The 20748-nt window shown below is 42.1% G+C and overlaps 1 protein-coding gene across 1 annotated transcript; it reads right to left on the reverse strand.

Annotated features, from left to right (window-relative positions):
• Positions 1-1467: 1467 nt before the first annotated feature.
• LOC106594703 (uncharacterized) lies at positions 1468-20647 on the reverse strand. Its single transcript, XM_045713338.2, has 3 exons — positions 20464-20647; positions 3936-4144; positions 1468-3516 (listed from the first exon to the last, which is right to left on the reverse strand). The coding sequence occupies exons 1-3, from the start codon at positions 20547-20549 to the stop codon at positions 1529-1531; spliced, it is 2283 nt and encodes a 760-aa protein (XP_045569294.2). The 5' UTR covers positions 20550-20647; the 3' UTR covers positions 1468-1528.
• Positions 20648-20748: the final 101 nt, after the last annotated feature.

Below are 20748 nucleotides of genomic sequence, written 5' to 3' on the forward strand. Positions count from 1 at the left end.
GACTTCCTGACGGGCCACCCCCAGGTGGTAAGGGCAGGCAACAACATCTGCCACGCTGATCCTCAACACTGGGGCCCCCTCATGGGGTGTGTATTTAGTTTCCTCCTGTACTCCCTGGCCAAATACGACTCCAAGTTTGCTGACGACAACAGTGGTAGGCCTGATCACCGACAACGATGAGACAGCTTATAGGGAGGTGGTCAGAGAACTGGCAGTGTGGTGCCAGGACAACCTCTCCCTCAATGTGACCTAGACAAAGGAGCTGATTGTGGACTACAGGAAAAGGCGGGTCGAACAGGCCCCCATTAACATCAATGGGGCTGTAGTGGAGCGGGTCGAGAGTTTCAAGTTCCTTGGTGTCCACATCACCAACAAACTATCATGGTCCAAACACACCAAGACAGTCACGAAGAGGGCACAACCAAACCTTTTCCCCCTCAGGAGACTGAAAAGATTTGGCATGGGTCACCAGATCCTCAAAAAGTTCTACAGCTGCACCAGAGAGCATCCTGACCGGTTGCATCACCGCCTGGTATGGTAATCGCTCGGCATCTGACCGTAAGACACTACAGAGGGTAGTGGGTACGGCCCAGTACATCACTGGGGCCAAGCTTCCTGCAATCCAGGACCTCTATACTAGGCAGTGTCAGAGGAAAGACTTTTCTCTTCTACCGCACAAGCAGTACCGGAGCGCCAAGTCTAGGACCAAAAGGCCCCTTAACAGCTTCTACCCCCGTGCCATAAGACCGCTGAACAATTAATAAAATGGCCACCGGACTATTACATTGTTCAGGTAGATTAGGGCCTAATGAATTTATTTCAATTTACCGATTTCCTTATATGAACTGTAACTCAGTAATATCTTAGAAATTGTTGCATGTTGCGTAAATAATTTCCCCCCCAGTATAAATACAAAATGCAAGCAGAAATAAATATTCATCAGTTAATTATAAGGTCCTCAAATCAGCTTCCTGAATTGCCCATAGCGGCATAAAAACATCAAATTTAACAACATTTTGAAGATAGTTTTCTTGCACCTTATTTGTAGAACAAAAAGCTGATGTACCTAACTCAGTAGAGACCAAAAGGAGTTTCCAGAGTTTACCACACCCGGTCTCCGGGATGGTTAACAGGTTAGGTACAGTGAGACTTTTTGTAAAAGGGCTTTATAAATGAAAACATAGCAATTTATTTACCTACGTGACAAAGGGCCAACCAACTTGCTGGTAGAGAATGCAGTGATGAGTACTGAAACTGTCTGCCGTAATAAAGAGCAGTGCGCTATGATAAACTGCATCTAACGGCTTTAATGAAGTGGCAGCTTCATATACAGCGAATTCAGAAAGTATTCCGACCCCTTCACTTTTTCCACATTTTGTTACATTCCAGTCTTATTCTAAAATGGATAAAATTGTTTTTTTTCATCACTCTACATACAATATCCCATAATGACAAAGCAAAAACAGGTTTTTAGAAATTCTAGCAAATTTATTTAAAACACATTTACATAAGTATTCAGACCCTTTACTCAGTACTTTGTTGAAGCACCTTTGGCAGCGATTACAGCCTCGAGCCTTCTTGGGTATGAAGCTACAAGCTTGGCACACCTGTATTTGGGGAATTTCTCCCATTCTTCTCTGCAGATTCTCTCAAGCTCTGCCAGGTTGGATGGGGAGCGTCGCCGCACAGCTATTTTCAGGTCTCTCCAGAGATTTTCGATCGGGTTCAAGTCCGGGCTCTGGTTGGGCCACTCAAGGACATTCAGAGACTTGTCCCGAAGCCACTCCTGTGTTGTCTTTGCTGTGTGCTTAGGGTCGTTGTCCTGTTGGAAGGTGAACCTTTGACCCAGCCTAAGGTCCTGAGCACTCTGGAGCAGGTTTTCATCAAGGATCTCTCTGTACTTTTCTCCATTCATCTCTCCCTCGATCCTGACTAGTCTCCCAGTCCCTGCAGCTGAAAAACATCCCCACAGCATGATGCTGCCACCACCATGCTTCACCATAGGGGTGGTGATGTGACGCTTGGCATTCAGGCCAAAGAGTTCAATCTTGGTTTCATCAGACCAGAGAATCTTGTTTCTCGTGGTCTGAGAGTCCTTTAGGTGCCTTTTGGCAAACTCCAAGCGGGCTGTCATGTTCCTTTTACTGAGGAGTGGCTTCCGTCTGGCCACTCTCCCATAAAGGCCTGATTGGTGGAGTGCTGCAGAGATGGGAGAACCTTCAAGAAGGACAACCATCTCCACAGAGGAACTCTGGAGCTTTGTCAGAGTGACCATCGGGTTCTTGGTCACCTCCCTGACCAAGGCCCTTCTCCCCAAATTGCTCAGTTTGGGCGGGCGGCCAGCTCTAGGAAGAGTCTTGGTGGTTCCAAACTTCTTCCATTTAAGAATAATGGAGGCCACTGTGTTCTTGGGGACCTTCAATGCTGCAGAAATTTTTTGGTACCCTTCCCCTGATCTGTGCCTCGACACAATCCTGTCTCGGAGCTCTACAGACAATTCCTTCGACCTCATGCCTCGTTTTTTGCTCTGACATGCACTGTCTACTACACCACTTTTGTCCCCCTTATCCTCAACTTCTTTCTTTTCTCCCTCGTCCTCCTCTTGGACAATTACATTGAAAGCACAGGCAGGCTTCCCTCCAATGGAAATTCTCTCATGACTTTTAAGACTTCTTAGCTGAGTGAATCCCTCCCCACACAGAGAGCAATGGTAAGGCTTCTCCCCTGTATGTACTCTCTTATGTGTAAGGCTTCCAGAATGATTGAAGCTCTTCCCACATTTGGTGCAGTGGTAAGGCTTCTCTCCACTATGTACCATCTCATGCCTCGTGAGGTTGACTTTTACACTGAAACTCTTCCCACATGTGGCACTGTGGAATGGTTTCTCTCCAGTGTGTACACACTGGTGATTCTTTAGATTACCCGAGGAACTGAAACTCTTTCCACATTGAGGGCAGGGGTAAATCCCACGACTAGGTAGTCTTGATGTACGTGGGTCAACTACAACACTATTTTCCTCCACTTCCCGCTTTTCTTTATCAATTTCCTTCTCATCATCATCATCCTCCTCCTCCTCCTCCTCTTTTACAATCACATTGAAAGTACAGGTAGGCTTCTTTCCACTGTGTGATTTCTTATGAGTTTTCAGGTCTCCTGCTCGACTGAAACACTTCCCACAAAGAGAGCAATGGTAAGGTTTCTCCCATGTATGTAGTCGCTGATGTTTCTTAAGGCTTCCTGAATGATTGAAGCTCTTCCCACATGTGGTGCCGTGGTAAGGCTTCTCTCCACTATGTACTCTCTCATGTCTCTTAAGGTTGACTTTCTCACTGAAACTCTTCCCACATGCTGAGCAGTCAAAATGTTTCTCTCCAGTGTGTACTCTTTGATGATTCTTTAGATTAGTTGAGGAACTGAAACACTTTCCACATTGAGGACAAGGGTAACTCCCACAACCAGGTAGTACTAATGCTGTGGAAATGGGCTTGTTGACTGAGTCTGGGTTGGGGCGCTCTCCTGTAAGAATATTAACAGATATAGGGTAAGAAAGACAGAAACAAAGTATTTAAGTTAAATAATGCAGGATTCAGTCATTAGAATTAACAGAGTATTGAAGTAAATACTTTGCGATGGGCTTGTTGCATTACACATAGATAATGCCATTGTCAAAATGGTAGGTAGTCATTTTTGTTTTGGCACTCGCCTCACCTCTTACACATACTGAGGGGTATACGACAAACCAGAATCAATGAGTTAGCCAGCTAACTTGCCTAAATATTCAGAAATAACAACTTTTAAAAAAAGATATGATTGGCATGGTCTAATTGACTTAACCAAAAACATATAAGTTTACATTTCTTAATGAACCAGAAAATCAATATCTATTTTGGGTCCTTCAACTCTCTGAACCAAAGAGGTTGTTAGCTTGAATTTACCTGAGTCAACCGAGTCCCTGTCATCCTCTCGCTCTTCCTCCTCGTTGATTTCTCTCTCCTCCTCCTCCTCTTTGACAATCACATTGAGTTCCACTGTTTGACTGCAGTCACCCAGCTTCACTGACAGCATCTCTGGACCCCGCTGGGAGCATCTCTGGGCTGGAACACCACAACCAGAACTTGGTTCAGACATGGTAGACTGGGTAGATCTAAAAAAAAGAGGAGACCAAAAGAGTTCAGTGTGAGACTTTCAAACCTAGATCGTGGTATAGCTCTGGAAAAGACAAAAATGTATCTAAGCTAGCTAACCATACAGGAACACTTTTTCCATAAAAATAAAAAAAGAATTGGTGACAAGTGCACTGTAAAATGATTTAATCCAACTTTAGGCACACTAGAGCACAATAGATAGACAAAACCACCTCTTCCGAGCAAATGTAAGTTAAAAGGACCCCTCCAGAGGAAGTTGCCACCACTATTTTGACATAATTCCACTGAAAAACATGCCCACAGCATGATGCTGTCACCACGCTTCCCCGTAGGGATGGTACTGGCCAGGTGATGAGCAGTGGCTAGTTTCCTCCCGACATGACGCTTGGCATTCAGGCCAAATAGTTTAATTTTGGTTTCATCAGACCAGCCAATCTGGTTTGATCAGAGTTCTTTAGGTGCCTTTTGGCAAACTCCAAGCGGGCTGTCATGTACCTTTTACTGAGGAGTGGCTTCCATCTGGCCACTCTACCATAAAGGCTTGATTGGTGGAGTGCTGCAGAGATGGGAGAACCTTAGGGAATGACAACCATCTCCACAGAGGAACTCTGGAGCTTTGTCAGAGTGACCATCGGGTTCTTGGTCACCTCCCTGACCGAGGCCCTTCTCCCCTGATTGCTCAGTTTGGCCGAGCGGCCAGCTCTAGGTAGAGTCTTGGTGGTTCCAATCTTCTTCCATTTAAGAATGATGGAGGCCACTGTGTTCTTGGGGACCTTCAATGCTGCAGAAATGTTTTGGTACCCTTCCCCTGATCTGTGCCTCGACACAATCCTGTCTCGGAGCTCTACAGACAATTCCTTCAACCTCATGGCTTGGTTTTTGCTCTGACATGCACTGTCAACTGTGGGACCTTATATAAACTGGTGTGTGTCTTTCCAAATCACGTCCAATCAATTGAATTTACCACAGGTGGACTCCAATCATGTTGTAGAAACATCAAGCATGATCAATGGAATCAGGATGCACTTCAGCTCAATTTCTAGTCTCATAGGAAAGGGTCTGAATACATAACTTCACTAGGATAGGGGGCAGCATTCGGAATTTTGGATGAAAAGCATGCCCAAACTAAACTGCCTGCTACTCAGGCCCAGAAGCTAGGATATGCATATAATTGGTAGATTTGGATAGAAAATACTCTAAAGTTTCCAAAACTGTTAAAATAATGTCTGAGTATAACAGAACTCATATGGCAGGCGAAAACCTGAGAGAAATCCAACCAGGAAGTGGGAATTCTAAAGTTTGTAGTTTAAGTGAATGCCTGTCCAGTATCCTGTGTCTGTGGGATCAGATTGCACTTCCTAAGGCTTCCAGTAGATGTCAACAGTCTTTAGAACGTTGTTTCAGGCTTCTATTGTGAAAGGGGAGAGAATAAGAGCTGTTTCAACAAGTGGTCAAGCTGAAAGACATTAGTCTCACACATGAGCACGACGCTCATTCTCTTTCCTTTCTAATGACAACGGAATTGTCCGGTTGGAATATTATTCAAGATTTATGATAAAAACATCCTAAAGATTGATTATATACATCTTTTGACATGTTTCTACGAACTTTAATGGAACTTTTTAGACTGTCTGGACTTTGTGCATTTGGATTACTGGACTAAACGTGCAAACAAAAAAATGAACATTTGTTGTCTAACATGGAGACCTGGGAGTGCCATCAGATGAAGATCAAAGGTAAGTGATTAATTTTAACGCTATTTCTGACTTTTATGACACCTCTCCACTAGCGGTTCTGGGGGGGGGGGGGCAGTGCCCCTGTGACAACAATTTTGGACCCCCTTGTGGCACCCCTAAATGTGGAGTATGAAATAAATGTGCAAATTTTGGCTATTTTTCTTTTTTTACATCCGTTCTTAGACAGTGGCAACAATGATGATTATGAACATGGTCTTTTGCCTGCAATGCAGTGAAGAAAACGATATGACAACAACGTCTAATGTAACTGGCCCCTCTAACAGTACAACTGGCCCCAGCTTGCCCCCCCCCCCCCCCCCCCCCCCAGTTGAAATGGTCTAGAACCGCCACTGCACCCCTCCTTGGTTGGAAAATGGCTGTATGGTTCTCTGTGGTTAGGCGCTGACCTAACATAATCGCATGGTGTGCTTTTGCCCTAAAGCCTTTTTGAAATCGGACACAGCGGCTGGATTAACAAGAGGTTTATGTATAACACTTGTATCTTTCATCAATGTTCATGAGTATTTCTGTTACTTGATGTGGCTCTCTGCAATGTCACCGGATGTTTGTTTGAGACAATGCATTTTTGAACATAACACCCCAATTTCAAATGAGGTTTTTGGACATAAAGATGAACTTCATCGAAGAAAACACATTTGTCTAACATGGAGTCCTGGGAGTGCCATCCGGTGAAGATCAAAGGTTAGTGATTAATTGTAACGCTATTTCTGACTTTTGTGACACCTCTCCTTCTTTGGAAAATGGCTGTATGGTTTTCTGTGGCTAGGCACTGACCTAACATAATCGTATGGTGTGCTTTCGCCGTAAAGACTTTTTGAAAATCGGACACTAGCTGGATTAACAAGAAGTTTCTTTAAAATGGTGTATAATACTTGTATGTTAGAGGAATTTTAATGACATTTCTATTGTTTGAATTTGGGCCCCTGCAATTTCACTGGCTGTTGGCGAGGTGGGAAGCTCACGTCCCGAACGATCCCAGAGAGGTTAAGTAAATAAGGTATGTTTTATTTTTAATAAATTGGCAAAAATATCTAAAAACATGTTTTGCTTTGTCATTGGGTATTGTCTGTAGTTTTATGCGGGGCAAAAAGTATTTGATCCATTTTAGAATGCGGCTGTAACGTAACAAAATGTGGGAAAAGTCAAGAGGCCTGAATAATTTTGGAATGCACTGTACCTCATGGTGTACAAAGACTCCTATCTGATTCGCACCTGTCTGAGTGGACAATTCCATTGTGGCTCCCAAACTTTTTATAATCCCCGTACCCCTTCAAACATTCAACCTCCAACTGCATACCCCCTCTAGCACCAGGGTCAGCGCACTCTCAAATGTTTTTTGACATCATTGTAAGCCTGCCACACACACACACAATAAAAAAATGTTAAACATAAGAATGAGTGCGTTGTCGTCACAACTCGGCTCGTGGGAAGTGACAAAGAGCTCTTATAGGACCAGGGCACAAATAATAATCAATAATTTTGCTCTTTATTTAACCATCTTACATATAAAACCTTAATCGTTAAGGAGAAGGGTGTGCTTGAAATGATGCACATAACTCTGCAATGTTGGGTTGTATTGGAGAGTCTCAGTCTTAAATCATTTTCCACACACAGTTTGTGCCTGTATTTAGTTCTTATGCTAGTGAGGGCTGAGAATCCACTCTCACATAGGTACGTGGTTGCAAAGGGCATCAGTGTCTTAACAGCGCGATTTGCCAAGAGCCCCATAAACGTAACAGACATACCAGGAGCTGTGCCACGCCCGCTGACTCATCCAGCTGTAACGCATATAATTCACTGGCTTATATGCGAAGCAGTAATTGTTTCAAAACATCTGCCATGTCACTGATGCGCCATGAAATAGTGTTGTTTGATGGAGCCATTGTCTGTATAGTTTTTTAGGGCCTTTTCCCCCAGCATTGTTCCATCAGCAGGAAGAATTAAATCCTCTACAATAGTATGGGGCTTGTCTGTCCTAGCCACTCGGTAGCTCACCATATAAGACGCTTCTAGACCCTTCTTATTAATGGTATCTGTTGCTTTTATACATGTCTTACTACTCAAAAATTGTCTTTATTCTCACTCAAACTCCTGTGGCTTATTTTTCAAGTTGTCATGTTTCATTTTTAAATATCTGCGCAAGAGTGAAGGTTTCCCGCTAGAGAGTAACTGTTAATGTGATTGGATGTTAATTATTTACCTGTATTTGACATTGTGTTGTAATTTCGCTGAACACTACATGGTTTAATAACATTTTTGGCAGTGAAACGAGGCTACTCAAACAAGGCTACCCAGCATACAAGTCATTCATGATTTGAAATGCAATCAAGCATTTTAGTTTGTTAAAATAAAATAAAGCGAGCCTTGAATAATTAGCTTGAACAATAAATAAATCGTTCCATTTCGGGTAATTGCATTCACAAATGAATGTGACTTTTCTTTGCTGTAATAAAGGCTTGACAAAAAAACATTACAGGACTCTGGTACGCTTATAATGTATTGTGTTAACATTGTTCCAAACGGTCAGAAAAATGGTATTGTAACGTATACAGCACCTGTTTGGCATGACATAATATGCACGCAATGCTTGCTCCTTACCTTCATCTCCAGTATTTTCCACAACCAGTCACATTTATTCCACACATCTGACTTCCCCTTTACCTGCTGAGCAACCAGTAAACATCCTCTGCATCCATTTTTGCAGTTATGGTTTTTGGAGTTTGTTATAAACCAATTTATTTTTGTGACTGATATGCGATAGGTCAGGCCCTATTGGTCACGTGCATGCGATGCATACGTCTCACATAAAGAGAGCTAAGGTTAAGGGAATAGGGAATGTTTTTCCTAAACAAATGAGGGATTTGGTAACATTACTGTTCAGTCAGAATTGGCTAAAATTATGTTGCAGCTTAAGCAACATGGACAGCGCGATAAACACTATGTTCTGTGGTGGTCACTGCAGCAGGGAGGAGAGACAACGGCTGCTAGTCAGAGTCACTTGCAGTCTTTTTTAAAACACAGTACAGCAAGTCTGAGCCCAGCCCGCCACAATCAAATCAATTGCTGGTCGGACTCCCACTAGTAATTTGTGTGTCTTAATTATTTAATCAAAACAGTGTGCTTAAAGCATCAGACAAGCTAAATGAATATAGTTGATTTGATTAAAACACACAGGATGTGTCTATACATGGAAAAGTTCAACAGACAACTCTGGGTCAACCAAGATTTTTACTTTAATTTGTTATTTTAGTTGGAGACAGTCCTAGATTTCAGTTAAGTCACATTTTTGTTTTATGAAGTTATTTCCGTTGAATCGCTATTGGTCCCCGATGTAGCATTTTTACACCCTCCCCTTGTGCTTCTCTGCCTGTGTGCGCCGTTGCTGTGACTTCTGTCACACAGACAGCTTTTGCAGCAGAATTGAGTGGGAAAAGTCGCTAAACGCTATCAAAACTAGGGATGCACGATATAAAAATAGGTAAGCATATCGGAATCGGCCGATATTAGCTAAAAATGCCAGCATCGGCCCGATGTCTAGTTTAACGCCAACGTGCAAAACCGATGTCAAAGCTGTCCATACCTATATAACGTAGGTAGATGACGTAATGACGCCACAACAAATATAGCGCTACACGTGCAACACAGCATTCCTAACCTAGCCCACAATGTCTGCTGTGTGGATGGAGCAGTCAACAAGTCCAGCAGTCATGGTCCCGTGTGGCTCGATTGGTAGAGCATGGTGTTTGCAACGCCAGGGTTGTGGGTTCGATTCCCACGGTGGACCAGTATGGGGGGAAAAAGTATGAAATGTATGCATTCACTACTGTAAGACACTCTGGATAAGAGCGTCTGCTAAATGACTAAAAATGGAAAATTTTAAAGAGTAAGAACATTTCAGCGAGATTACTCAAAGACTAAATCCATTAACAGCCAGATAATGGAATTCACTGCCCTTAACCTCTATTGGGTAGGGGGCAGAAATTCTCACGTCCGGATAAAAAAAACGTACCCGATTTAATCTGGTTATTACGCCTGCCCAGAAACTAGAATATGCATATAATTGTTTGATTTGGATAGAAAACACCCTAAAGTTTCTAAAACTGTTTGAATGGTGTCTGAGTATAACAGAACTCATATGGCAGGCCAAAACCTGAGAAGATTCTATACAGGAAGTGCCCTCTGACTATTTCTTGGCCTTCTATAGCCTCTTTATCGAAAACAGAGGATCTCTGCTGTAACGTGACATTTTCTAAGGCTCCCATAGGCTCTCAGAAGGCGCCAGAACGGGGAATGATGACTCTGCAGTCCCTGGGCGGAAAACAGTAGCGCATTTGGAATGTGGTCGATCTGAGAACAATGACACGGGTGCGCACGTGCATGTGAAGACACCATTTTCTTCTTTCAGTCTTTGAATGAAAACAACGTCTCCCGGTCGGAATATTATCGCTATTTTACGAGAAAAAAAATCGCATTAAAATGTATTTTAAACAGCGTTTGACGTGCTTCGAAGTACAGTAATGTAATTTGTCACGACATGCGTCCGCGCGTCACTGTTCGGATAGGGACCTGAACACACGGACAAAACAGAGGATATTTGAACATAACTATGGATTATTTTGAACCAAAACAACATTTGTGGTTGAAGTAGAAGTCCTGGGAGTGCATTCTGACGAAGAACAGCAAAGGTAATCCAATTTTTCTTATAGTAATTCTGAGTTTAGTGAATGCCAAACTTGGTGGGTGTCAAATTAGCTAGCCTGTGATGGCGAGCTATCTACTCAGAATATTGCAAAATGTGCTTTTGCCGAAAAGCTATTTTAAAATATGACACCGTGATTGTATAAAGGAGTTCTGTATCTATAATTCTTAAAATAATTATGTTTTTTTGTCAACATTCATCGTGAGTAATTTAGTAAATTCACCGAGTTTTCGGTATGTTTGCTAGTTCTGAACGTCACATGCTAATGTAAAAAGCTGCTTTTTGATATAAATATGAACTTGATTGAACAAAACATGCATGTATTGTATAACATAATGTCCTAGGAGTGTTATCTGATGAAGATCAAAGGTTAGTGCTGCATTTAGCTGTGGTTTTTGTGACATTATATGCTAGCTTGAAAAATGGGTGTGTGATTATTTCTGGCTGGGTACTCTCCTGACATAATCTAATGTTTTGCTTTCGTTGTAAAGCCTTTTTGAAATCGGACAATGTGGTTAGATTAACGAGAGTCTTGTCTTTAAAATGGTGTAAAATAGTCATATGTTTGAGAAATTGAAGTTATAGCATTTAAGGTTTTTGTATATCGCTCCACTCGATTCCACTGGCTGTTGACTAGGTGGGACGATTTCGTCCCACATACCCGAGAGAGGTTAACAATCAACCGTTCTCTGTCGTGGATGATGTAGGCTTTCCCCGACTGCTCAAGCACCGGTACACTACTACCAAGTAGGTGCTATTTTTCAGATGTTGCCCTATCGGAGTATTGTTGAAACACACATCCATGAGCTACTTGCTATGGGTATCACTGCTATTTGCTTCACGACTGACATTTGGACCAGCGATGAGCATTCCGAGTCTTACAGCAAAGTGGGTCGACAAGGATTTTGTACTGAGGAAAGCCGTATTGCATGCTCAAAAATGTGCTGGTTCTCATGCCTGCTCAACAAAAATGCCAACAGACCGTGGGGTTAACTTGGAAAAGTACTCTACTAGAGGCTGTGAACAAGCGAGTCGGTGGCATTCTCACTGAGCCTCTTTACTGTGTCGCCACCATGCTCGATGCTAGGTATAAGGACCGCTACTACTTCGATGCAGACAAGAAACAGGGTTTAGGTGAAATGTTAGCCAGCTGGACAAGATGGAAACGGACACAGTGACAGTGCACACCGAGGAAGAGAAGCCACAGACAGACAGAGCTGAAACTTCACTGCTTGACATGCATGATGAAATCCAGGTTGAGCCATAACAACGAAACAGCACAAGTGAAAGAAATAGGTTTTACTGGTAATGGGGACATACGTAAATGCCCCCCAAAATAACTTTTTGGTCAGTGTGTGTGTTTCAACTATTTAACTGTGCTAGAATGCTTAAAAGGCCGCTATTTTTTTTATATATATGGTATCGTTTTTTTTTTAAAGGCAAGGAAAATATCAGATATTGTCCAAAAATGTAATATCACCTAATCAAAACCATAGAAAACTTCCCAATGGCCGCCTAAAAAAAAGTAGCTGAACTTGTCGCTAGACTAAAATCAATAAAAATAGCGAGGGGTCTACAAACTAAATGCAGCAACAAAGTCCCTAACTTGCCAACAGCTTCCGCATCGCGCAGGACGTCATTGATAGACCCAACTTTTCTGAATAACAAGAAAGTGTATTGGACCTTCCTTAGAACGTCTTGGTTCTGTTAACCGATTGACTGGGTCAGCGGAGAGACCATGCTCTTGATCAATCAACCATCCCTTAAGCTTACCATATGCTTCCCAGTAGAAACAATTTGCCCATATATTTTGATGACATTTTTGTTCGTTTTGGTGTTCGTATGTTTTTTCCTTTTCTTTTGGCTGTTCGAGCACAAGTTTCTTGAGGCAAGCTGAAGTTTAGTAGACAAAGTCTACGCCCCTGCGTGTGATTGGTCAACTGTAGGGAAGGTTTGTCGTCATTCAACGACAGACTAATTTTAATGCACATTTTTTCGCTTGAGAAATACTGCTACAAACATCCTAGTTAGATGTAAAATTTCATGACTAATACCTCCTCAGTAAAAAACTCAAATTAATAAAATATTTCTTGATTTTGACTATTTTGAGGAAGTGTTACTGTACACACCGAGTATACCAAACAGAAACACCGTCATAATATTGAGTTGCACCCTCAGAACAGCCTCAATTCGTCAGAGCATGGACTCCACAAGATGTCAAAAGCATTCCACGGGGATGCTGGCTCATAAACATCTCTCTGGGAAGAAAGGTGGGGTTGTATGTTTCATGATTAACATCTCATGGTGTAATTGTAACAACATACAGGAACTCAAGTCCTTTTGTTCACCTGACCTAGAATTCCTCACAATCAAATGCAGACCGTATTAACTCCCAAGAGAATTCTCGTCGGTTATTATCACAGCCGTGTAGATCCCCAACTCAAGACAATACCATGACAGCCCTCAAGAAACTTCACCAGACTTTATGCAAACTGGAAACCATATATCCTGAGGCAGCATTTATTGTAGCTGGGGATTTTAACAAAGCAAATTTGAGAACAAGGCTACCTAAATTCTATCAGCACATTGATTGCAGCACTCGCGCTGGCAAAACACTGGATCACTGCTCGATGCATACAAGGCCCTCCTTTCGGCAAATCTGATCACGACTCCATTTTGCTCCTCCTTTCCTATAGGCAGAAATTCAAACAGGATGTACCCGTGATAAGGACTATTCAACGCTAGTCTAACCAATCGGATTCCACGCTTCAAGATTGTTTTGATCACGCGGACTGGGATATGTTCCGGGTAGCCTCTGAGAATAACAAACTCAGTCACCGAATCAATGTATTTGTCTATCAGGAAGTGTATTGGAGATGTTGTACCCACTGACTATTTAAACCTACTCCAACCAGAAACCGTGGCATTCGCGCAAAACTGAAAGCGCGAACCACCACATTTAACCATGGAAAGGTGACTGGGAATATGGCTGAATATAAAAGGTGTAGTTATTCCCGCCGCAAGGCAATCAAACAAGCAAAATGTCAGTTTAGACCAGCTGGCTGGTGTGTTTACAGACATATTCAATCTTTCCCTATCCCAGTCTGCTGTCCCCACATGCTTCAAGATGGCCACCATTGTTCCTGTACCCAAGAAGGCAAAGGTAATTGAACTAACTGACTACCACCCCCATAGTCAAGGATCATATCACCTCCACCTTAGCCGTCACCCTGGACACTTTAATAAATGGATCACTAGTCACTTTAATAATGCCACTTTAATAATGTTCACATATCTTGCATTACTCATCTCATATGTGTATACTGTATTTTATACCATCTAGTGCATCTTGCCTATGCGGCTCAGTCATTGCTCATCCATATATTTATATATTCCATCTCTTTACTTAGATGTGTGTATTAGGTAGTTGTTAGGGAATTGTTAGATATTGCTGCACTGTCGGAACTAGAAGCACAAGGATTTCGCGACACTCACAATAACATCTGCTAACCATGTGTATGTGACCAATAAAAATTGATTTGTTGACTCCAATGCTTCCTACAGTTGTGTCAAGTTGACTGGATGTCCAACTTGACACATTGGGTGGTGGACCATTCTTGATACACACAGGAAACTGTTGAGCGTGAATAACCCAGCAGCGTGGCAGTTCTTGACACACTCAAACCGGTACCCCGTTCAAAAGGCACCTAAATATTTTGTCTTGCCCATTCACCCTCTGAATAGCACCAATTCACAATCCATGTATCAATTGTCTGAAGGCTTAAAAATGATTCTTTAACTTGTCTCCTCCCCTTCATCTACACTGATTGAAGTGGATTTAACAGCCGACACCAAAAAGGGTTCATAGCTTTCGCCTGGTCACTATGTCATGGAAAGAGCAGGGTGTCCTCAGTGTGTTGAGAGGGTAATGACGCTGTTTTCTAGTTTTTCAAGCAAATGTCTTTTCTAGGTAGTACGCGAGACAGACGTTTGCTTTGCCGAGCCGAGTTCTGCTAGCAGCAAACCGAACCTAGTATGCAGACGCCTTTACATACAGATCCTCTGTCCAACTTTCATCACTCAAACTCTCCTGTTGGATTTATCTATAGTTATGCACAAAAGGGATTTATTTATACTATAATTAATTTACCATTCAAACAAGTTAAATCAACATCCATTTATGGAAAATGATCCGACGAGTTTAATGAAGTAGAATATTATTTTATCTTGTGAAATATGCACATCTTTGGATTACATTGTTGGAAACTGATAATTGACTTAAACACATTTTAGTATGTTTATTAGTAACATTATTAATTTAGCCCATTCGTATTGCACAATGTTCGGTATATTTTTGACATTGGACATGCATATTGCACCGTACATAATTGCCGGTACGTTGTGTCACAGTGTGAGGGGGGGGGGGGGTCCATTCTACTCAGGAGCACCTTTAGTTTTTAAATCCACAGAGATAACACCCCTTTTGGGGGCCTTAAAGTGGCCAATCAGCGTAAATCCAATAGTTTTTTCTTCATATTAGACACAAACTTTTGGGTCAAACTCTTCCGTTTTGTATGCTATGGACTTTAGTTTGTAGGCTGGAACCTGGTTTTATGGACACACAATCGATTATGTACAGTGCAATATTTATGTCCAATATGAAACAAGTAGATTTAAACCGATTGGCATCTTTAATATTAACTCAGAATAAAATTGCTATAGTTCATTTTTACAAGTTGTGTTTGAGCTGCAAAAGTCCATTTGAAAACAATATTGGTATTGTTGAATTCGATTTTAATAATAGCAAGCTAGGACTGGTGGTTTGGTTAGCTAAACTAGCAAGTATGTTTGGTTACCACAGCAGCTACTGTAGCTATGTAGTAAACTTGCTAGCTTCTTTAGTGGATGTTGAACACATTTCTACCTGCAAATGTGTTAAATTATAGCCATGGTATTAAAGGGATAATCAACGCAGGGCTCTATGCGTTCTCTGGAAAATAGGTCAGTTTTATCAGTTCTACTCCACTAGCGTGTCATGGAAAACACCTTCCACGTCATTCCTTATTTTCCATAGAAAACAACCCTCGTTGATCATCCCTTAAGTACACCGCGGGTATGATTTTACATTTTAGTCATTTAGCAGACGCTCTTATCCAGAGCGACTTACAGTAGTGAAAGCATACATTTCATACATTTTTATTCCCGTACTGGTCCCCCGTGGGAATCGAACCCTCAACCCTGGCGTTGCAAACACCATGCTCTACCAACTGAGCCACACGGGACCACACATGATAAGACCAATATTTTTACTGGTCTAATTACTTTGGTAACCAGTTTATAATAGCATATGGCACCTTGGGGGTTTGTGGTGTTTTTTGTTTTTGTTTTTACCTTTATTTAACTAGACAAGTCAGTTAAGAACAAATTCTTATTTACAATGACGGCCTACACCGGCCAAACCCGGATGACGCTGGGCCAATTGTGCGCCGCACTATGGGACACCCAATCACGGATGATTGTGATACAGCTGGATTCAAAACCAGGGTGTCTGTAGTGACGCGTCTAGCACTGAGATGCAGTGCCTTAGACCGCTGCACCACTCAGGAGCCCATGACCAATATACCATGGCTAAGGGCTGTGTCCAGGTAGTTGTGCACAACTTCAGGAGTTGGAGTCGACTCCCTGTGGTTGGAGTCGACTCCCTGTGGTTGGAGTCGACTCCCTGTGGTTGGAGTCGACTCCCTGTGGTTGGAGTCGACTCCCTGTGGTTGGAGTCGACTCCCTGTGGTTGGAGTCGACTCCCTGTGGTTGGAGTCGACTCCCTGTGGTTGGAGTCGACTCCCTGTGGTTGGAGTCGACTCCCTGTGGTTGGAGTCGACTCCCAAAACACGTTGAAATGGATAGCACACACCACCTCATTATTGCAGTCCTACTAGGAAGACTACATTTGCGTTCTAGAGGACTGAGATGAGCAGGATACTGCCATTTGCTCATCAACGCAGCCTATAAAAAGCCTAGGTGATGTGTAGGACTAGAATATTTCACTGATACATCTGCCGTGCGCAGCCTAGACGGATCCCATGGGATGAATTTAATCCCAGCTCCCGTGGTCGCAGGAGGCCTTTTGGTAGGCCGTCATTTTAAATAAGAATTTGTTTTTAACTGACTTGCTTAGTTAAAGCACTCTACACTGATAAGACTATTTCCCATGTTACAGCTCTACTCTGACAGGTATTACTAGAGATGAGGGTTTTCTAATTAGTATCCCAGCATGTGCGTTATTCCAGAGGACTATTCACATAGGATTAGTCTTTCCAAACTGCCCCTGCTAATTCTAATATATATATATATATATATATATATATATATATATATAATATATATATATTATTATTTATTTTTTTTACATTGGAGTTATGACGGAAGCCTGTTTTTTTTATTGTAGGCGTGAAGATATTTCAACGTCACGTCTAGACGATAACAGGCTACACTGATAACTCGTGCTTGGCTCCCAAATGTATAGGTCTTCCCATAATATTTAAAATTTATGAAATGTGATACTATTCATTATTGTAGCTGATCTATGGTAGACGTCCTTACATTTTAGTGATTTAGCAGACGCTCTTATCCAGAGCAACTTACAGTAGTGAATGCATACATTTCATAAATGTTTTTATTCTGTACTGGTCCCCCGTGGGAATCGACTGAGCCACACGGGACCCATATTACAACGCCCCCAATCCTGCTGACTCCAGTTGCTGAACCGTATTTGCACTTGACTGTGTTTATGGATGATAAGTGAACTTTTGCGGGGGACGCTGCTTTGAGATCTATTGCCTAGGACAGGGCTCTCCAACCCTGTTCGTGTTGAGCTACCCTCCTGTAGGTTTTCACTTCAACCCTAATCTAGCGCATGTGATCCAATAATTAGCTGCTTGATAAGCTGGATCAGGATAGTTACAATTGGGGTTGGAGCAAAAAACCTACAGAAAGGTAGCTCTCCAGGAACAGGGTTGAGAGCCCTGACCTAGGACATCAACAGACAGCCAGGGTTTCATTAAATAAGCTATAGGCAATACTTTATTGCATATTTAGGGCTAATTAAACTGATGCATTTGGCAATGTTCAACTTCAATACACTGGCACCATGAAGAATAGCTTAACCTGTTGGGGGTAGGGGGCAGTATTGACACGGCCGGGATAAAAAACATACCCGATTTAATCTGGTTACTACTCCTGCCCAGTAACTAGAATATGCATATAATTATTGGCTTTGGATAGAAAACACCCTAAAGTTTCTAAAACTGTTTGAATGGTGTCTGTGAGTATAACAGAAGTCATATGGCAGGCAAAAACCTGAGAAGATTCCATACAGGAAGTGGCCTGTCTGACAAGTTGTTGTTCATCTTGGCTCTTTTTATTGAAGACTGAGGATCTTTGCTGTAACGTGACACTTCCTACAGCTCCCATAGGCTCTCAGAGCCCGGGAAAAAGCTGAATGATATCGAGGCAGCCCCAGGCTGAAACACATTTACGCTTTTGGCAAGTGGCCGATCAGAGGACAATGGGCTTAGGCGCGTGCCCGAGTCAACCCCATGCTTTATTTTCTTTCGTCTGTTTACCTAAATGCAGATTCCCGGTCGGAATATTATCACTTTTTTACGAGAAAAATGGCATAAAAATGGATTTTAAACAGCGGTTGACATGCTTCGAAGTACGGTAATGGAATATTTAGAATTTTTTTGTCACGAAATGCGCCATGCTCGTCACCTTTCTTTACCCTTTCGGATAGTGTCTTGAACGAACGAACGAAACGCCGCTATTTGGATATAACAATGGATTATTTGGGACCAAACCAACATTTGTTATTGAAGTAGAAGTCCTGGGAGTGCATTCTGACGAAGAACACCAAAGGTAATAACATTTTTCTTATAGTAAATCTGACTTTGGTGAGTGCCAAACTTGCTGGGTGTCTAAATAGCTAGCCCTGTGATGCCGGGCTATCTACTTAGAATATTGCAAAATGTGCTTTCACCGAAAAGCTATTTTAAAATCGGACATATCGAGTGCATAGAGGAGTTCTGTATCTATAATTCTTAAAATAATTGTTATGCTTTTTGTGAAAGTTTATCGTGAGTAATTTAGTAAATTCACCGGAAGTTTGCCGGGGGGGGTATGCTAGCTCTGAACGTCACATGCTAATGTAAAAAGCTGGTTTTTGATATAAATATGAACTTGATTGAACAAAACATGCATGTATTGTATAACATAATGTCCTAGCGTTGTCATCTGATGAAGATCATCAAAGGTTAGTGCTGCATTTAGCTGTCTTCTGGGTTTTTGTGACATATGCTAGCTTGAAAAATGGGTGTCTGATTATTTCTGGCTTGGTACTCTGCTGACATAATCTAATGTTTTGCTTTCGTTGTAAAGCCTTTTTGAAATCGGACAGTGTGGTTAGATTAACGAGAGTCTTGTCTTTAAAATGGTGTAAAATAGTCAGAAATTGAAGTAATAGCATTTATAAGGTATTTGAATAACGCGCCACAGGATTCCACTGGCTGTTACGTAGGTGGGACGATTTCGTCCCGCCGGCCCTAGAGAAGTTAACCATAGTCACTGACAGCCTAATATATACTTTTGGTGAATTTACGATGCATTGCTAGACAAGACAGATAACCAAGATATAGCCTATGCGCACGGTTGTCTGCCCCGATCCTCCTAACTCGCTGGCTCCTCTTTCTCTTCACTATGAAAAACGCTAGTGTTTGGTCTTCGGTCTGCTGTGTGTAGAAGAGCTCAGTCTACTCATGGATAGCCCCTACTTTAGTGAACTTGTGCGAGACATTGCATGCCAAGAAATTGCAACTACAGTACTGCACGGTCGGAACAAGAAGCACAAGCATTTCGCTACACTGGTATTAACATCTGCTAACCATGTGTATGTGACCAATAAAAATTGATTTGCGATATACTACATTTTTTGGATTACCGATGCATGGTTCTGGCTGTGCCCCCTCCCATCTCTTTCTCTCCCCCTCGCTCTTTATTGCGAGTTTGTGTTTTCCCACCACTTATGCGCAGCACTCCGCGCTGCGCATAAGAACAGCCCTTAACTGTGGTATACTTGCCATATACCACACCTCCTCTGGCCTTACTGCTTAAGTATACATAACGAGACTCTTATTCTGAAAGATTCCCCAAAAAATCCGTAACCCGGAACTTTTAATTGTTGTTCAAATCGGTCACATACACATATTTAGCAGATGTTATTTTGGGTGTAGCGAAACGCTTGTGTGCCTGCTTCACAGCGCCATTATTTTGATAGAAACACGAAAATTGTTACAAGTTTTGTAGACATTTCTTTTTAAATTTGCTTGAAAATGTTATGGTAAAAGGGTGAGGGATTCGCTGTTTTCATAACCGGTAGCCAGATAATTTAGCAACGGTTAGTCCAGCCAATGTAGCTACGTACAGTAACGTTAGCTAGATAGATTAACGTTACTGTAGTTATAAAAACATATTTCGTTAAGCCATCTGTGGCTAAACAATGAGCTGGCGGTTAGCTAATTCCTCGCCACAGTCAATTTACTCACAATGAGACGACAGCTGGCTAACTATTAAGTAAAAGTCACTTCAACCGTTACCCCGAAATTAAGTTAGTTTGTTAGTTAGTTATCGACACAAACGGGTTGGACGGGAGATGTGTAGCTAGCTAATTAACGAGTGGCTAACAGCTAGGTAGCTAACTAGCTGGGGAACAACAAAGCCAGGCCGCGGCAACCACTGCCGTTTAATCGTGGAATGCGTTAGTTCACAGACCGTGCATTTTTTAACATTTTTGAAATTAGCAATAGGTTACCTTGAACTGATGTCCTGTTGATAATTGTTTAGCCGAGAAGAACTTGATGAAATTGTGAGGTCTCGTTGAAGCAAGCGGAAATTCATCCACTTCCCGAGTGCGTTTGGTCTGGATTATGAGATGCTGCAAAAAATGTTTGTGAGCGTCGTATCAGTTTAATCGTTGTGCATGTGTTGCTGGCCTCTGGCGGAAATATGTTTTCTTCTTCGATATGGTGTAACGGGGTTGGCATCCAATACATGTTGCATTACCGCCACCTACTAGACTGGAGTAGAACTTCCTTAT

Source organism: Salmo salar, chromosome 02 (assembly GCF_965601325.2).
Source record: "Salmo salar chromosome 02, fSalSal1, whole genome shotgun sequence".
Classification (NCBI taxonomy): domain Eukaryota; kingdom Metazoa; phylum Chordata; class Actinopteri; order Salmoniformes; family Salmonidae; genus Salmo; species Salmo salar.